The 16,307-nt window shown below is 51.4% G+C and overlaps 1 protein-coding gene across 1 annotated transcript in view; it reads left to right on the forward strand.

Annotated features, from left to right (window-relative positions):
• Positions 1 to 12,774, forward strand: part of UBE3B (ubiquitin protein ligase E3B) — a 28,810-nt gene extending 16,036 nt beyond the window's left edge. The window contains exons 14-27 of the mRNA XM_054392491.1: positions 240 to 411; positions 1,164 to 1,282; positions 2,191 to 2,305; positions 2,687 to 2,786; positions 3,594 to 3,713; positions 4,650 to 4,826; positions 4,912 to 5,022; positions 5,844 to 5,981; positions 6,296 to 6,361; positions 8,713 to 8,771; positions 10,066 to 10,248; positions 11,059 to 11,170; positions 11,484 to 11,576; positions 12,583 to 12,774. Coding sequence (XP_054248466.1) covers positions 240 to 411; positions 1,164 to 1,282; positions 2,191 to 2,305; positions 2,687 to 2,786; positions 3,594 to 3,713; positions 4,650 to 4,826; positions 4,912 to 5,022; positions 5,844 to 5,981; positions 6,296 to 6,361; positions 8,713 to 8,771; positions 10,066 to 10,248; positions 11,059 to 11,170; positions 11,484 to 11,576; positions 12,583 to 12,774 — 1,757 coding nt within the window. The remainder of the gene's footprint in view (positions 1 to 239; positions 412 to 1,163; positions 1,283 to 2,190; positions 2,306 to 2,686; positions 2,787 to 3,593; positions 3,714 to 4,649; positions 4,827 to 4,911; positions 5,023 to 5,843; positions 5,982 to 6,295; positions 6,362 to 8,712; positions 8,772 to 10,065; positions 10,249 to 11,058; positions 11,171 to 11,483; positions 11,577 to 12,582) is intronic.
• The last annotated feature ends 3,533 nt before the right edge of the window (positions 12,775 to 16,307 follow it).

Consider the following 16,307-nt stretch of genomic DNA (forward strand, 5'->3'; position numbering starts at 1 on the left):
AACCTGGCCTCACAGCAGAGGTGCTCTAGCCCTCATTGAAAGTTTTCTGCTTTCCTGGTGATTGTGCATCTCCTGTGGATGCAAGAGGCTGGGGAACCAAATGTGTTGCTTCTGTTACCTTCAAGTGCATTGCTGGCTTTGCAGAAGGCCCTTCCAGCTCCAAGCCAACGTTCATCCCTTGGTGAAGCAGTGGGCAAGACAAGCGTTACTGAGCATGCTTTGTCTTTTCCCATTGCTAGGCCTCACTTACCTGGATGATCTGCTGCCCAAGTTATGGGCTTTTATCTGTGAGCTGGGACCACAGGGTGGCTTAAAACTCTTCTTGGAGTGCTTGAACAATGACACAGAGGAATCCAAGAGGCTGCTGGCCATGTTGATGCTCTTCTGCGACTGCTCCCGCCACCTTATCACGTAGGTAGTCAGCAGAGGGTGCTCTCTGGGGTTGTAACATGAAGCTGGTGCTTTCCTTAAGTTTCAAGAGGAGTAGCTGAGGTGTTGCTGCCTTTGCATAAGGTTAACCAGGCAGAGGACAGCAGAAAGTGTTTCAGAGTCCTGAGAAATAAAGGACTTCAAAAGGAAGTTGTTGAGTTGGCTGAAGGCAAAAAAAAAAAAAAAAAAAAGTCTTACAGGGAGGGGAAAGACAGATTTCTTCTGCTGCTTATGGACAGTTGTGGCAGTCCAAAGCAGAGAATTAGATGAGATCAGAGAAGCTTTGAGAAAAACTGTGATAATGCTGCAGGAAAGCTCCCCAGCTGACGTGCTGCTTGTACAACCCCGATGGACTTACACAACACAAAGGACGGGAGAGGGGGGTGGAAAATTTGCCCTTGCCGGTCAGAAGAGACAGTTTCTTCAGCTTGAATGATGACAAAGTTTTATTTTTATCCAGAGATGAGTGTGTAGGTCCTCTTTTTTTTTTTTTTTTTAGCTATGAAAGAGTGGCTTTGCTTGTGTTGTGAGAGCTTTCCTGCTGCCTTCATCTGGGATCAGATATCGATCAAAGCCAATAAATGCGCTTTAGTTGTTTATGACTCCAGATCCTCACGGGTGTCAGTTGTCATAGAAATAAGAGCTGCTGCAGTGAAAGGATAATGTGCCTTTATGAAAATTTCAACAGGGAATTAAATTTACCCTTGGGCATTTGCATTTGTTTTCTCTGATAGGATTCTTGATGACATCGAAGTCTATGAAGAGCAGATTTCATTCAAGCTGGAAGAGCTGGTTACCATCTCGGCTTTCCTGAACTCCTTTGTGTTTAAGATGATCTGGGATGGAATTGTTGGTAAGTGCTTTTAGGAGCTTCAGGTGATGTCACTAGCAGAACAGCAAATGGCATTCATTTGGCAATTTGAGGCTTCTGCTAATTCTTACTTTACACACACACAAGCCAACCCCATCCCCCCTTCCCCCCTGTACTATGTTGTGTGATATGAAATTATGTCCCAGTCTTTTGGTGTCCAGCTGCCACTGCCATGCTTGGTGCACCAAACCTGGTGCAGTTTTCTGTTTCCACTAAGAGTTAGTGTAACAGACATGATGGGCATGTTGGGTTTTGCTCAGTGTGACTGAGCCATGTGTATTGGACCAGAATGTAATGCAGTGCTCTGACAAAGCTGAGCAGGCTTCTAGGGTCTCTGAGGATATCTGGTGTTGACACACGTGCTGGTGTAATTTGGGCAGCCCAGTTCTGCTAATTAGATGAGATATTTAATTTCTGTGGTGATGGCTCAGGTGGAACTGGCTGAGGGGGTTTGGGTGTGGCTAAGAGTTTTGTCACATTGATCAAAGAATCTTAGAAACATTTAGGTTGGAAGAGATTTTCAAGAACACCAAGTCCAACGAGCACTGTCAGGTCACCGTGGCCCTCAGCACCACATCTCCACAGCTTTGAAACCCCTCCAGGGATTGGGGACTCCACCACTGCCCTGGGCAGCATGGGACAGGCCTTGACAACCCTTTTGTGGAAGGAATTGTTCCTCAGGTCCAACCTAAACCTCCCCTGGGGAAACCTGAGGCCATTTCCTCTTATCCTGAAGAAGAGGAAACAAAATCTCTTCCCTCTGAAGGCACTGGAGGACAGGAGAAGTACACCTGCCCTGTTAGCACGGGGCAGATCATCAACCATGTTGCTCTTGGACATTCCTGTTTCCTGGGTTGCCTGGGCATTGCTGCTTTGTTCCGTTTTGTTAGAGAATGCCAGAGGGGAGACCCTGGAGCTGTTTCATTCTGTCCATGGCTGGCTCATGGTCTTGTATGAGAGGGACTGTCGCCGGCGTTTCGCTCCGGAGGATCACTGGTTACGCAAGTGAGTGTCTCTGCTGCTGTGGCCTTGGCCCAGGGCACCTGTGGGCAGCTGGTTTGAGATTCCTGACTTGACATGGAGTGCTTCTCATTCTGCCTGTGAGGTGGAGGTCAGAGCTTCTGCCTGTGTTTGCATTTAAGGACACCTCCTCCTGTTGTGCTTCTTTGTGGCATAAAGATGAGCTGCTGCTCACGGAGTGGGGCGTGCTTTGGAAACTGACTCAGCACCTAGCAGCTTGAGTGGCTCTGGCCTTCTTAGATGTGCACATGAGCACTTGAGTCAGCTCTCTAAACGCTCCAGGTTACCCCTCTCTCCTGCCCACAGTTATTTACCACACCTGGGCATTTCTCAGGGCTCTCTGAATCTCTGCCTTTCTTTGCAAAGGGACCTCAAACCCAGCGTGCTCTTCCAGGAGCTGGACAAGGACAAGAAGAGAGCCCAGCTGCTGCTGCAGTACATCCCACATGTCATTCCCCACAAGAACGTGAGTGGGACAGGGCAGAGGGTGGAGGCTGAAAAGCCTGGGAGGCCTGGGATGGAAGGGACTTGTGACTTGGAGCTAGTGATTGAAATGCTGGTTGGACAAAAGTTTTTCTTCTTCCCCCCCATGTTTCCCCAATATATTTCCTCTAAATAGCCTTGATTTCTGTCATTGGGAGAGAGCTCATTTGAGGGGACAGCTGCAGGGAGTCATCCAGCAGTGCTTGGCAGGCCAATGAGGGTGGTGAGAGTCTGGCCCAGGTTGCCCAGAGAGGTGGGAGATACCCAGATCCCTGGAACCATTTTGGGTCAAGGTTGTTTGGGACTCTGAGCAACCTGCTCTAGTTGCAGATGTCCTTGCTGAGTGCAGGAGGCTTGGGGTGGATGAGCTTTAGAGGCCCCTTCCCACCCAAACCGGTCAGATTCTGTGATGTGGCTTTGGAGAAAGGTCAGAGTGTGTTCTTGCAGGTAGCAAACATACAGAGGTGATCCCCAGAAGTCCCTTCCAATCCCTACCAGCCTCTGATTTTGGATTGTTTTATGTGGTGATAGGAAAAGTCCTGTTGGTTTCAGTGTTGTCCATACCCTATCCCTCCCAGAGCAGAGCTCCAAGGATCTCTCTGCCTCCCTGGGGAGCAAGGAGACAAATCCCACTCCTGGTAGTGTGGTGACAGTTGCCTCGTTTGGCCTAGATGGGAACAGGACAACCAAGTGCTGCTCCTGAGCTTGCATCAGGAGCATTTGGAAGTCCTGCAGCCCTGGGGGAGAAGGATCCCTGTGGGTGCAGACTTAGCTTTGTTTTCTCTTGCAGAGGGTGCTGCTGTTCCGGAACATGGTCACCAAGGAGAAGGAGAAGCTGGGGCTGGTTGAAACCAGCTCCGCCTCGCCCCACGTCACACACATCACTATCCGCCGCTCACGGATGCTGGAGGTGGGTGCCCTGGCTTCCAGAAGCCACCCAACAGGCCACTAACTTGACAAGGGTGTGGGCTGTGAAGATGGTTTTGAACCTTCTCTGTGGGTTGTGAGGGACCCAGCACCGTTTCTGTCTGCTTCTGTATGATGTGAGGTTACAGGAAAGTGCTGGACCTTAGTTCCGTTCAGATTGCTGCAGACCTGGAGGCTTGACTAGGAGAAATTATTCTGCTCTTTTTGGGGACACAATTCAGTGACAAATGCAGATTGGTTGAGACCCCATCCCTAGAGACATTCAAGATCAGACTTGATGGGGCCCTGAGCAACCTGATCTAAGTTGGAGGTTTCCCTGCTCACTAGAGGGGAGTTGGGCAAGATGACCTTTGAGGGTCCCTCCAACTTGATCTAAGATGGAGGTTTCCCTGCTCACTAGAGGGGAGTTAGACAAGATGAGCTTTGAGGGTCCCTGCAACCTGATCTAAGATGGAGGTTTCCCTGCTCACTAGAGGGGAGTTGGGCAGGATGAGCTTTGAGGGTCCCTGCAACTTGATCTAAGTTGGAGGTTTCCCTGCTCACTAGAGGGGAGTTGGGCAAGATGACCTTTGAGGGTCCCTGCAACTTGATCTAAGATGGAGGTTTCCCTGCTCACTAGAGGGGAGTTAGACAAGATGAGCTTTGAGGGTCCCTGCAACTTGATCTAAGATGGAGGTTTCCCTGCTCACTAGAGGTGAGTTGGGCAGGATGAGCTTTGAGGGTCCCTGCAACCTGATCTAAGTTGGAGGTTTCCCTGCTCACTGCAGGGGGGGTGTTGGACAAGGTGAACTTCAAGGGTGGCTTCCAACCCTTCTGTGATTTCTGTAGTGTGCTTCTCTCCTGTGTCTGCTGCCTGCCTGTGTGGGTGTGTGACACCTCTCCCTGTGTCACTGTCCTCTGGATCTGCTGTTCTGTGCAGGATGGTTATGAACAGCTCCGGCAGCTTTCCCAGAATGCCATGAAGGGAGTGATCAGAGTCAAGTTTGTGAATGATCTGGGAGTTGATGAGGCTGGGATCGATCAGGATGGTGTCTTCAAAGAGTTTCTGGAGGAGATAATCAAGAAGGTGTTTGATCCTGCACTCAACCTGTTCAAGGTATGACAGAGGGCTGCACCTGCAGGCTGTGATGACTCACTGCAAACAGAACCACCACTGGGCTGTGACCTCTGTTTGTGTGCAGACAACCAGTGGTGATGAGAGGCTGTATCCATCCCCAACGTCCTACATCCATGAGAACTACCTGCAGCTCTTTGAGTTTGTGGGGAAAATGCTTGGCAAGGCTGTGTATGAGGTGAGCCAAAAGTACTCTAGTAAGATGTGGTCACTGTTGGTCACAGCAGGGTCCAGATGTGGTACCTTTGAGAGCATCTGTCATAAGCTTGGGGAGGTGGAACTGAAGAAGTGACTTGGATGAAGATAGGTTGGTTGAGGTCAATGAACTTGGCTGAGGCCCCATCCCTAGAGACATTCAAGGTCAAACTTGATGGGGCCCTGAGCAACCTGATCTAGTTGGAGATGTCCCTCCTCACTAGAGGGGAGTTGGAGAAGATGACTTTTGAGGGTCCCTTCCACCCCAATGCATTCTGTGATAGTGGAGCAGCCTGGCATATCCTGAGGCCTGTATTCCAAGTAATCATCCCAGAAGCCCAGTGTGGTGGGGGTGGGAAGGGACCTCTGGAGATCATCCAGTCCAACCCCTCTGCTCAAGCAGGGGCACCCACAGCAGCTTGCCCAGGATCACAATGTCCAGGTGGATTTGGAATTTCCCCAGAGAAGGAGACTCCACAACCTCTCTGGGCAGCCTGCTCCAGGGCTGCAGCACCCTCACACCAAAGAAGTTTCTCCTTCTCTCAGGTGGGAGGTAAAACCTGGGACACACCTTGATTATTCTTGGTGCTGGGGACACTGGCCTGAACAATCTGTTCTTTTGCTGTCACACCATGCATTTGGTGATGCTTCAGTTAAAGGGGAGGATGTGGTTTTCTCAGCTGATTTCAATGCCATGCATCTGTTCCCCAAGCCATGATCTGCCTGCAGGCCTTACAGGTAACCAAAGATGTTGCACCAAAGAACTCTGTGTGGTAGAACTCATTTGTGCCTTCTTGTCTGCAGGGAATAGTGGTGGATGTACCATTTGCTTCCTTCTTCTTGAGTCAGCTCCTTGGGCACCACCACAGTGTCTTCTACAGCTCTGTGGATGAACTTCCCTCCTTGGATTCTGAGTTCTATAAAAACCTCACTTCAATTAAGGTTTGAGCTTTATTTTTCCTGCTCAGCTCCCCTTAGCCCTGCCTAGAAAACACTGGCTTTGCAAATGCCTTTGGGGGACTGAGCCTCTCTAAACACCCTGGAAGTAACTGGTGGTACTGGGGCAGGTTGGCAGGCAGCTACCCTTGTGTTTTCACTGGGGCAAGCAGAGATGAGAAAGGAGTCTGAGGGTGGAAACCTGGAACTGGCAATTGGGAAATCCTGAGTTTTAGCCTCAGTTCTTGTGCAGCCTCCCCACAACCTAGAGCAGCTGCTGTTCCTGCTGCTCAGCACTCACCTTCCTTCCCTTTCTGCAGCGTTATGATGGTGATATCAGTGACCTGGGCTTAACTCTCTCCTATGATGAAGATGTGATGGGTCAGGTAGGTTTTTTTGTTCAGTGACCCTGGTGGATCTTATCCCTGCTGTTTTCCAAACGTCCTCCCTTCGCTTTGTGGTGGACAGGCAGAGTTCTGGGGCTTGGAAACCACAGCCCACAGGCCCTCTTTGTCTTGGTGAGATCCTAGCTGTGCTGCACAGGAACATCTCCCTCATTCCTCTGGCTGATGCTACTAGGAGGAGCCTTTGAAGCACTGAGGGGGATCCTGAAGTTCATTGCCTGCTGCTGCCTTCTGATGCCAGAAGTGGCAGATTGTGAATGTAACCAGTTGGCAGCAGAGCTAAGTTTGGCTCTTGAGCAGAAGTGTCCTGACTTTTATTAGTGTCCTCAGAGCCTAGAAATACACCTGGAATCTGACTTGCCAGCAGAAGACAGCTCTAATTCTCTGCTGAGCTTCCTAAGAGCTGGTTTTGAGCATCTGAATTCAGGCAGCCTGTCCAAGCTCTGAGTGCTTTTTGCTCAGGTACTTGTGGGTTTGGATGCTCTGCAGGGCTCATCTGAACAAGGATCCTGAGGGGTCTGACTGGCCAATGGCCTTGTGTTTGACTGTGGTTAGGGCTCTGCTCTCCTCTCAAAGAAGGTCCCCATGCTGAAAGGCTGGCTCAGCTTCACAGGTTCTCTCTGCTCAGCTGTAGGATTCTGCAGCTTCATTCAGTATTTCCCTTCAGGCAGAGAACTTTTTTTTTTTCTACACACACCAAAAAAACCAAACCAAACCAAACCAAAAAAAAAAAACAAACAAACAAACAAACAAACAAACCTAACCAAAAAAGGTTGTCCTCTGACCCCTAATTTTATTCCTGCCAGGCTTTTTTTTTTTTTCCCTGCCTTTCTAGCTGACAAAACATTGTTTTGTGCTTTCCCTGCACAACTGGGTTTGCCCCTCTTTTAAAAAGAAGAATCTGTGTCCTTTGCTTTAAATGTTCCTGTCAGAGAAACTTCTGAGTGTGTCAGGAGGTCTTGAGGAGAAAAAGGTTGTTTGTCAATCCCTCCTGAAGGCTTCAAGGTGCTTTGGTTGCTCTGGAGTCCTGGGTTCTGTGCTGCTGTGTGTGCAGAGCTGGAAAATATGGATAGATAAGATAAAAATGTATGCTGTCTGTGTGCTGCTGCAAATCTGTGGGGAGCCCTCAGCTAGCACTAAGCTCAGGCACTGTTAACAGTGTAAATCCAGTGGCACAGAGCTCAGAGACCTCTAAGTCATGGAGTGTTTATCTGGGGCAGCTTGTCCTTGAGAGCTCTGTGCTGTGGTTCCTTATTCCTCAGCTGGCTAGTTTGGACCTAGCTTGCCTTCTCTGGCAGCAACAGCAGTGGAAATGCACCTGCAAAGCTGTGAGGGTGCCTGGGAAGGCAGCTCAGTGCTTCTGCAGCCCTGCTGTGCACCAGGGAGAGGTAGTGCCCACTGCGTGGTGGGCTGGGCACCTTGTTGCTGCCCCAGGATTGCTGAGAATTCAGCTTTCAGGCTTATCCCACCTGAAAAACGGAGGCAGGGAACAGCATATGAGAGCCCAGCAGTAAGGGATTAAAGGCTGCAGCCCTCTAAACATCAGAATAACCCAGGGCACTCCTGTGTGCCTTGTGCTTTGGCCACACTGAAGCAGCCAGGTGGGGTAACCCCATGGTTCCTCTGTGTTAGGGAGCTGAGCTCCTTCCCTTCTTCCCTTGGAACTGGAGCAGTGAGGCCATTTATTGTGTGATTAATGACATATTGCCTCTTGGGGCAAAGATGAGGCAAGGCTGTGGCTGTAACAAGCACCCAGAAGGTCCCTGTTGCTGTCTCTGGGCAGTGCTGTCAGCTGAGGCAGGACAGGGAGGTGTCACTTCCCAGCTGCCCAGCTTTCTGCTTCCTGCCTCGAGTGCCCAGCTCGAGGGACAGCAAACTCCAGGGAGCTCTGTCACTCTGGTGGCCTCAGATGGGACCTGTGGAGCAGACAGCTTTGGACTGGGCTGTTAGACTGAGCTATGCCAAGGCTCTGAGCAACTTCAGCCTCTGGATTGTGGGATGGTGACAGTCCCCCAGGGCTCTCTGAATTGATTTCTGCATGCTTCAGCGGTGATGGATCGGGCTGGAGGAGGCTTCCTCCAAGAAGGGCTGGCTCCACTGGTGGGAAGAGGCAGAGATCCCTGCTGTTCAATTACTGTGCTAAGAGTTAAGTGAAAACTGGTTCAAGGCAGAGGCAGGATTATTACTTAAAATTTGAAATCTTACTGTTTTACTGGGGGGAGGGAGGGGGAATCAAAAGGAGTGTTTTCTGGGGAGGTGAGAGCTTAGCATGGCATTTTCCATCCAGTGTGCTTCCAGGCAGTAATTAGCAATACAATCATTTCTTCCCTCAGCTGGTTTGCCATGAGCTTGTTCCTGGAGGGAAGACCATTCCTGTTACCAATGAAAATAAGTAAGTACAGCAATTAGATTTTTAAGGTCACCGCTGCAAAAATACTTTATTGGAGTTCCTTGGGCTTGCATCTGGAATGAATTGAGATAGATTGGAGGAGAAGGAGCACATAAATATCTTAATAGAATTTCCTGGTTACAGTTCATTGGCAGAAATTGCCTGCAATTCGATTTGCAAAATAAAAATTGACAATTTGCTTCTCGAAAGAGCTCTTCTGAGGTCAAAGGCACAGAGCCCCCATGAGGTTCTTGCAGGATTTAATGATGGTGATGGATACAGACAGAGGGATTCAAAGCAATTGGGGCACAGAGTGGTGAACATAGAGGGCACAGATGCTCAAAGACACCTTGGAGCAGACAGATCTTCTCAGAGTGATAACATGTGGCAGTTGTAGAAAGCACTGCTCTTCAGGAGAGACAGCAGTGAATTCAAATGCAGTCGACAGTCCTGCTTGAGACACAGGAAATCAGAGGAGACACCAAGCCCTGCAGCTATTTTCACAGATAACTGCCTCTTAGATAGTTATCTTAAATGTCAACTCCTGAGCTTGAAAACCAACCCCAGTTTTTTTTTTTTTTTTTTTTTTCCTTCCCTTCATTTATTTTTTTTTCTTCTTCCTCTCCATACCTTTCACTGATGGTAAAAGCAGGATAAAATATCTACTAAGCAGCTGTGTGTTTGAACTGGTAATCTGGGGGTTGTTCTCTGTAATGGCAAGTGAAAGCTGGATCCTACCTGAGGATTTGTCTTTGTTAGTCTGCAATCTGATGTTCCCAGGTCTTCTCCCTTCCTCAGCTCTGGCCAGGGAGTTTGCATTTGAAAGGAGCTTTCTCTGCTTTGTCAGAAGTCAGCCCAGGGAGAAAGTTGAAAGTCTTCTGTGTTGCTTTACTCCCTCACAGCAGAAACTTTGAAGCTTTTGTGCAGATGTGCATACAGATTGGTAGTGGGGAAGGAGCAGGAGAAGCCTGGTCAGTGGAAGACAGATGGTGAGACCTTGGAACAGGTTGCCCAGGGAGGTTGTGGATGCCTCCTCCCTGGAGGTGTACAGGCCAGGTTGGATGGGGCCTTGAGCAGCCTGGGCTAGTGGGAGGTGTCCCTTGCCCATGGAAGGGGGGGTGGAACTAGATGAGCTTGAAGGTCCCTTCCAACCCAAACCATTCCAAGATTCTCTGCTGTGATGCTCTCCAGGCAGTGGCAGTCCCTTTTGGGCTGCAGATGCAGGTCAGCAGCCACGCAGAATGCGTGCCCCTGGGTGCTGGGGCTCCTTCACTGCCACCTTCCCTGTCCTACACAGGATCAGCTACATCCACCTGATGGCTCACTTCCGGATGCACACCCAGATCAAGAGTCAGACAGCAGCACTCATCAGTGGCTTCAGGTCCATCATTAAGCCTGAGTGGATTCGGATGTTCTCGGCGCCGGAGCTGCAGCGGCTGATCTCCGGTGACAACGCCGAGATCGACCTGGAGGACTTGAAGTGAGTGAGCAGCTTGGGCTGCTGGGCTTGTGTTTTATGACAGAGCTGTGTGGAGGCTTGCAGGAGACTGATTTCCTTCACAGCTCTCTGCTCTTAACTGAAATTTGTGGAGCAGGCAGAGACAAATGGAGCTGAAGAACGTGTTCTTTAAAGCTGGTTGCTAATGAAGGTTCAAGAAGGACAGGGACTTGTGGAGGGGGTACAGCCAGGGGCTACAGAGGTGCTGAGGGGACTGGAACATAGGTGGGGAGGAAGGGCTGAGAGAAGTGGGGCTTCTTAGTCTGGAGAAGAGCAGACTGAGGGGGGATCTGAGCAGTGCTGATCAATACTTCCAAGGGTAGGTGTCAGAAGGATGGCACCAGGCTTTATTCAGTGGTGCCCAGGGACAGGACAAGGGGGAATGGGCACTAACTGCAACAGATGAGGAGGAACTTCTTGAATTTAAGTGTGACACAGCCTTGGAGCAGGCTGCCCAGAGAACTGGTGGAGTCTTCATCTCAGGAGAGATTGCAAGCCCACCTGGACATGTTTTGTGTGACCCTGCCTTGGCATGGGGGTTGGACTTGGTGATGTCCAGAGGTCCCTTCCAACCCCTACCATTCTGTGAATGGGAAGGGTCCCTTCACCCACTGGTTCCTGAGAGCAGAGGACCATTTCTCTCTGCTCTTCCCTCTGAGCAAGTGCCCAGCAAGCACTGGTGGGGGCTCTGTCCTGGCAGTGACCCCTGACTCGTGGCAGGTTTTGATCCTCCCAACACTTGGCAGCTGTGTCCCTGCTGTCACAAGCCTGTCACAAGCTTTCTGTCCCCAGAAAACACACAGTGTACTACGGGGGCTTCCATGGGAGTCACCGGGTCATCATCTGGCTGTGGGACATCCTGGCCAACGACTTCAGCCCCGAGGAGCGAGCCATGTTTCTCAAGGTAAAGGGCTCTGGGGGCTTGGGGCCAGTGCTCTTCTCCTCCACTTGGCTGGGTGCTAATAGAAGAATACTTGACACCTGAAAAGCTGCAGCCTGCAGCCCTGCAAGAGCAGAACTGCCCTCGTGTCACCACGAAGCCTGGCAGCTTTCAGAGGCTGGAGCAGAGCTGTGCACTGAAGCTCAGCAGTGTGGTGCTGGGGGGGTGCTCAGCTGCCACTCCAAGCAGCTGTCTGCTGTGACTGTGTTAGCCACACGTCTGTTACAGCCAGGCTGCTCTCACTGCTGCCATCTTTCACCATCCATCACTTTTACAGTTTGTTACCAGCTGCTCCAGGCCTCCACTTTTGGGCTTTGCCTACCTCAAGCCTCCTTTTTCCATCCGCTGCGTGGAAGTCTCTGATGATCAGGTAGGCATCCTGCTTGCTCCTGTCTCCTGCATTCCCTGCCAGGCTTCTGGCAACCTCCTTCCCTGCCAGGCTTTTCTCACTTCTGCCTGACCAGGAAACCCTTAAGCCACAAAGATTTATGCTGTATAGGGCAAGGTGAAGACAACCTTACCCTAACGGGGTGCAAATGGCCACAGCTACGTTCTCCCACACACAACAGCACCTGGGCTCTTGCTGCCTGGCTCCAGGGTTGTGTTTTCTCCTTGGCACCATCCTGGGCAGCCTGTGAAAGGACCATGATGTGCAGTGGCAGCTCTTTTCTAGCTGGCAGTTGTGGGTACAAGAGAAGCTTCTTTCTAGCTGTTGAGAACAGGACTTTGAGGTTTGGCTCTCCCTGTTCCTAGCAGATGGGGTTTGTGTTGGCATCTCTGCCCTGTGTATGGGCACCATGCTTGGAAGGAGTACAGCAGAAAGGGCAGAGGAGCCAACCGGTCAAGCAAGGATTCTGCCCCTCTGCTTTGCTGAGACCCCACCTGCAGTGCCAGGTCAGCTCTGGAGTTGCAGGAGAGACATGGACCTGTTGTAGTGGGGCCAGAGGAAGCCACAGCAATGATGGGAGAGTGGAAGCCTGCTGCTGTGAGGCCAGGCTGAGAGAGATGGGGTTGTTCAGCCTGCAGAAGAGAAGGCTCCAGGGAGACCTTCTGGTGGCTTCTCAGAACTTAGAAGAAAGCTGGGGACAGACTTTAGAGCAGGGCCTATTGTGCCAGGACAGGGGGTGATGGTTTGGAACTGAAAGAGGGAGACTGAGACTGGAGAGAAGGAAGAAATGTTTGACACTGAAGGTGGTGAGAGCCTGGCCCAGGCTGCCCAGAGCAGCGGTCAGTGCCCCATCCCTGGCACCACTGCAGGTCAGGCTGTTTGTGGGTGTGATTGCAGATGTCCCTGCTGAGTGCAGGACCAGGGGAACTTTCAAGGCCCCTTCCCAGGCAGAGCAGGCTGTGATGCTGTGCTGTCTGCCCTGCTGCAGGACACGGGGGACACCCTGGGCAGCGTGCTGCGGGGCTTCTTCACCATCCGCAAGAAGGAGCCGGGCGGGCGCCTCCCCACCTCCTCCACCTGCTTCAACCTCCTGAAGCTTCCCAACTACAGCAAGAAGAGCATCCTGCGGGAAAAGCTGCGCTATGCCATCAGCATGAACACTGGCTTCGAGCTCTCCTAGCTGCCCTGGCCCTGCTCTTGCTGCTGGGGGCTCCCACAGCTGCTGACTGCTGGCTGGAGGTGGAGGCCTTTGTGCGCGCAGGGGTGGATCGGCTCCCCGCGGGCTGACTGCTCACCCGAGGGCTGGAAGAAGAAGCTGCAGCTGAGACTAGAGGTTTACAGGGAAGAGCTTCTAGGATATAGACAGGGCTGGCTCCTCTTGGGCATTGCTCCAGCGTGGAGGAGGTGATGGGGCCGACCCCATAAGACTTCGCTTGACGCCCACGTCAATCGTCTTCAAAAGCAAAGCCCCGGGGGAGCATGGAAGGGACTTGAGAAGTGCCAGTCAGATCAGTGACCATAATACTTCCCAGCAGGCTGGGCAGCTGCTGCTGGGGGAGTTTTTTCTTTTCCCTTTCCCAGGAGATGATCCAGTCCCTTACTGGGTGGAAGTCAAGTCTGTGGGAAGCTTCACAAAGGCAGACACATGAGAGAGCTCCACCAGGAGAAGCTGTGGTGTTGGATGTGCCCCAGACGGGCACAGTTTACTCAGGACAGGTACTGTGGGGGGAGTCTTCCCCATGGCCTTGCTCTGTGCAAGGCTCTTTTGTTCATCTCAGAGAAGGAACCACTTGCCCAGGGTCAAGAAGCAGCAGGTTGAAGGCAGGTAGGTGGACCCTGACCACTCTCAGGAAGGTTTTGGAGTGCTGTAGGTTAAGAGCTGAAGCAGCAGGTGTTGGGGGGGAGGAGGCAGCATGCTGAGCCAGCTGTGCCTGCCAAGCCTGTGCTCTGGACAGAAGGAATTGCTCTCTGCTTTTGCTCAGGAGCAAAAATAAATGTTTGATGTTTATTTAGTTTTCCAGAGGCCAGGAGCTGGCAGGCAGCTGGGGCAGCCCTTGCTAACCCAGCACAGTGCTCAAGTGGGGCAGGTGCCCCCCGTTGCATATCTGGAAGGGGAATGTGTGGAGCTGCTGAGAGCCCTCTGGAAAACCTCTACTGGCAAAATTCCTCTTGGACAGAAGTTTCACTTGGTCTGCAGGCCCTTTTGTTAGGGAGCTGTGCTGTTTGGAAGCAGAACTTGGCCCCTGCCTAACAGCCATGTTTGCTTTGTTGCCAAACTGTTTCATTTTGGTCACTTTTGTCTCTCTCTGGCCTTGTTTTGACCAGTTGCTGTTTGCCTGCAGCTTTTTCAGGTGGTTCCCAGAGGCAGGGGGTGTGTGTATGTGTGTGTGTGTGAGGGGAAGGTGTGGAGCCTTCCTGCTGTTTCTAACCAAGTCCAGAAGCTAATTTATAAAGTATCTCTGCAGCTTCCCAGCTTTGGTCCCCTGTGCTGCTGCAAGTCCTGCTTCAGCCCAGGCCAGGGGAGAGGAGGGACAGCTGTCTGCTGGGCTGCCCCGGGGTTTCTGGCACAAAGGAAAGCCATCAACCTTCTGAGCAGAGAATAAAAACATAGAATTGTTTTGGTTGGAAGAGACCTTTCAGATCATTTAGTCCAACCACTAACCCAGCACTGCCAGGACACCACTAAACCATGGCCCTCAGCACCACATCTCCATGGCTTTGAAACCCCTCTCAGGGACAGGGACTCCACTACTGCCCTGGGCAGCCTGGCACAGGCCTTGACAACCCTTTTGGAGAACAAATTGTTCATGTCCAACCCAAATCTCCCCTTGGGCAAACTTGAGGCATTTCTTGTCCTCTCACTTGTTTCTTGGGAGAAGAGACCAACTCCCCTCTGGCTCCAACCTCCTTTCAGGGAGTTGTAGAGAGCAGTGAGGTCTCCCCTCAGCCTCCTTGTCTCCAGGCTGATCACCCCCAGGTCCTTCAGCTGCTCCTCACCAGCCCTGTGCTCCAGACCCTTCCCCAGCTTTGTTGCCCTTCTCTAGCCATACTCTAGCAAACAAAACCAGTCACCTTCTCCCCAGTTGCTGTTCACTGATAAAAGAAGCTCCACAGAGGTTGGTAGTACCTCCCCTGGACTTCTTTCCCCTTCCTTACTGTCTTGAGGCACTGGTGGCCCTCTCCCTGTGCTCTGGCCCCTCAGGTCAGCTCAGAACCTTGCTGCACAAGTCAGCTCCCAGCAGCAGCCCCAGTGCAAGGCTGCCACCTGCTACCTCACCCCCTGGCTTGCCTCAGTCCATGTCACAAGGATTCCCATCCCTGGGTGTGCTCAGCACAGCCCAGGCTCCCTGAGCTCTTCGGCAGACCTTGGCCACAACCTGTTGCACACTTCAGCCAGCCCAGAAGGTACTTGGCACTGATCAGCCAAGAGCAGGGAGATGGCCTTTGCTTCATCTTTCTTTCTGTCTTGCTTCAGCTGGTTTTCAGAGCAGTGACCATTTTTTTAGCACCAGTGCCTGGAAATGCAGCTGGGAAGTGACATCAGGATCTTTTTTCCTCTGTCAAGTCGTATTAAAGAGTGATGGGAAGTGGGTGGTGAGGGCAGGAATGTGCACTCAGAGGTTTCAAGATGCTGGACAATGAGTCCAGAGAAATTAAAGATGATAATAAATTTCTTAATTGTCCTTTTCTTGTAAAGATCTAGAGAGAGCAGCTCAGAATTTAACCCCTTGTTGACTGTGTAGTTGGAAGGTTTAGGTGCTGATTTCTACCAACCCTGGTTCCAAAACAGCACCCAAGTTCTTTTTTTTTTTTTTCTGTCTAGAGCACAGTGATGGTTCAGTGAAGTCAGCTGGTGAACACAATGAGAGAAACTCTTCAATCCCCTTTTTTCCCTTCTTCCTCAGGAGTAGAATTCCTAGAAAAGATCTTAGCTAGGTCCCTCCAAACCAGGAAACATTGCACTGTGAGATGCTGCATCCCGTTTCTAGCTAGAGTGGAGACACCATGATTGTCTAGTGAGCCCCATGGCTGCCTGTGCAGCACCAGTTGGTCTCTGGAGGGGCTGGTTCTGGTGTGACTGGGCTGGTTTTCTGTGGTTGGAACTCAAGCCAGAAGGCTGTGGATGTGCATCAGCCCCTGCCTGCAGTGCTGGATTCTGCAGGGTGTCCTTGGTAGGGCAGGGCTGGCTTTGGCACAGGAGATGAAGACTTGCTGCTCTGCAGGCCTTGCTTACATCCCTTGTGTCAGAGATGCACGGAAGAGAAAAATAAACCTGGTGTGAGTCAGATGATTGGGTGTCTGCTCTTCCTTTCCCACCTGGCTGGGTGTAACACTCCCAGTGTCACTCTGAGAACCACCCAATCTCACTTTCACACGGGGCCTCAGAATGTAGGTTGCTGCCCTGTTGGGTTTCTTTATTTTTTTTCACACAGTGTAAAAAGCTCTGAGCACACAGCAGAGGGGACAGCTCTGGGGTGCTGGTCCCTTGGAAATCCCTTTTCCAGGCTGGTTCCTGCTGCCTGTGTTCTTGTGCCCCTGAGATGGGCTCTTTGGGGTGCTGCTGATGGGGTGATAAGAGCCTCTCTGAGCCCAAAGGGACCAGAGCAGAAGGATTTGTCCTTGTGTCTTGGAATATGCTTGGAGAAGTGCTGCTTGGTCCTTCAGGATCCTGTGACTTTGGTCTTTGGCACCTTCATGAAGGTTCAGGTTGCT

This window comes from Indicator indicator, chromosome 26 (assembly GCF_027791375.1).
Source record: "Indicator indicator isolate 239-I01 chromosome 26, UM_Iind_1.1, whole genome shotgun sequence".
NCBI classification, from domain to species: Eukaryota; Metazoa; Chordata; class Aves; order Piciformes; family Indicatoridae; genus Indicator; species Indicator indicator.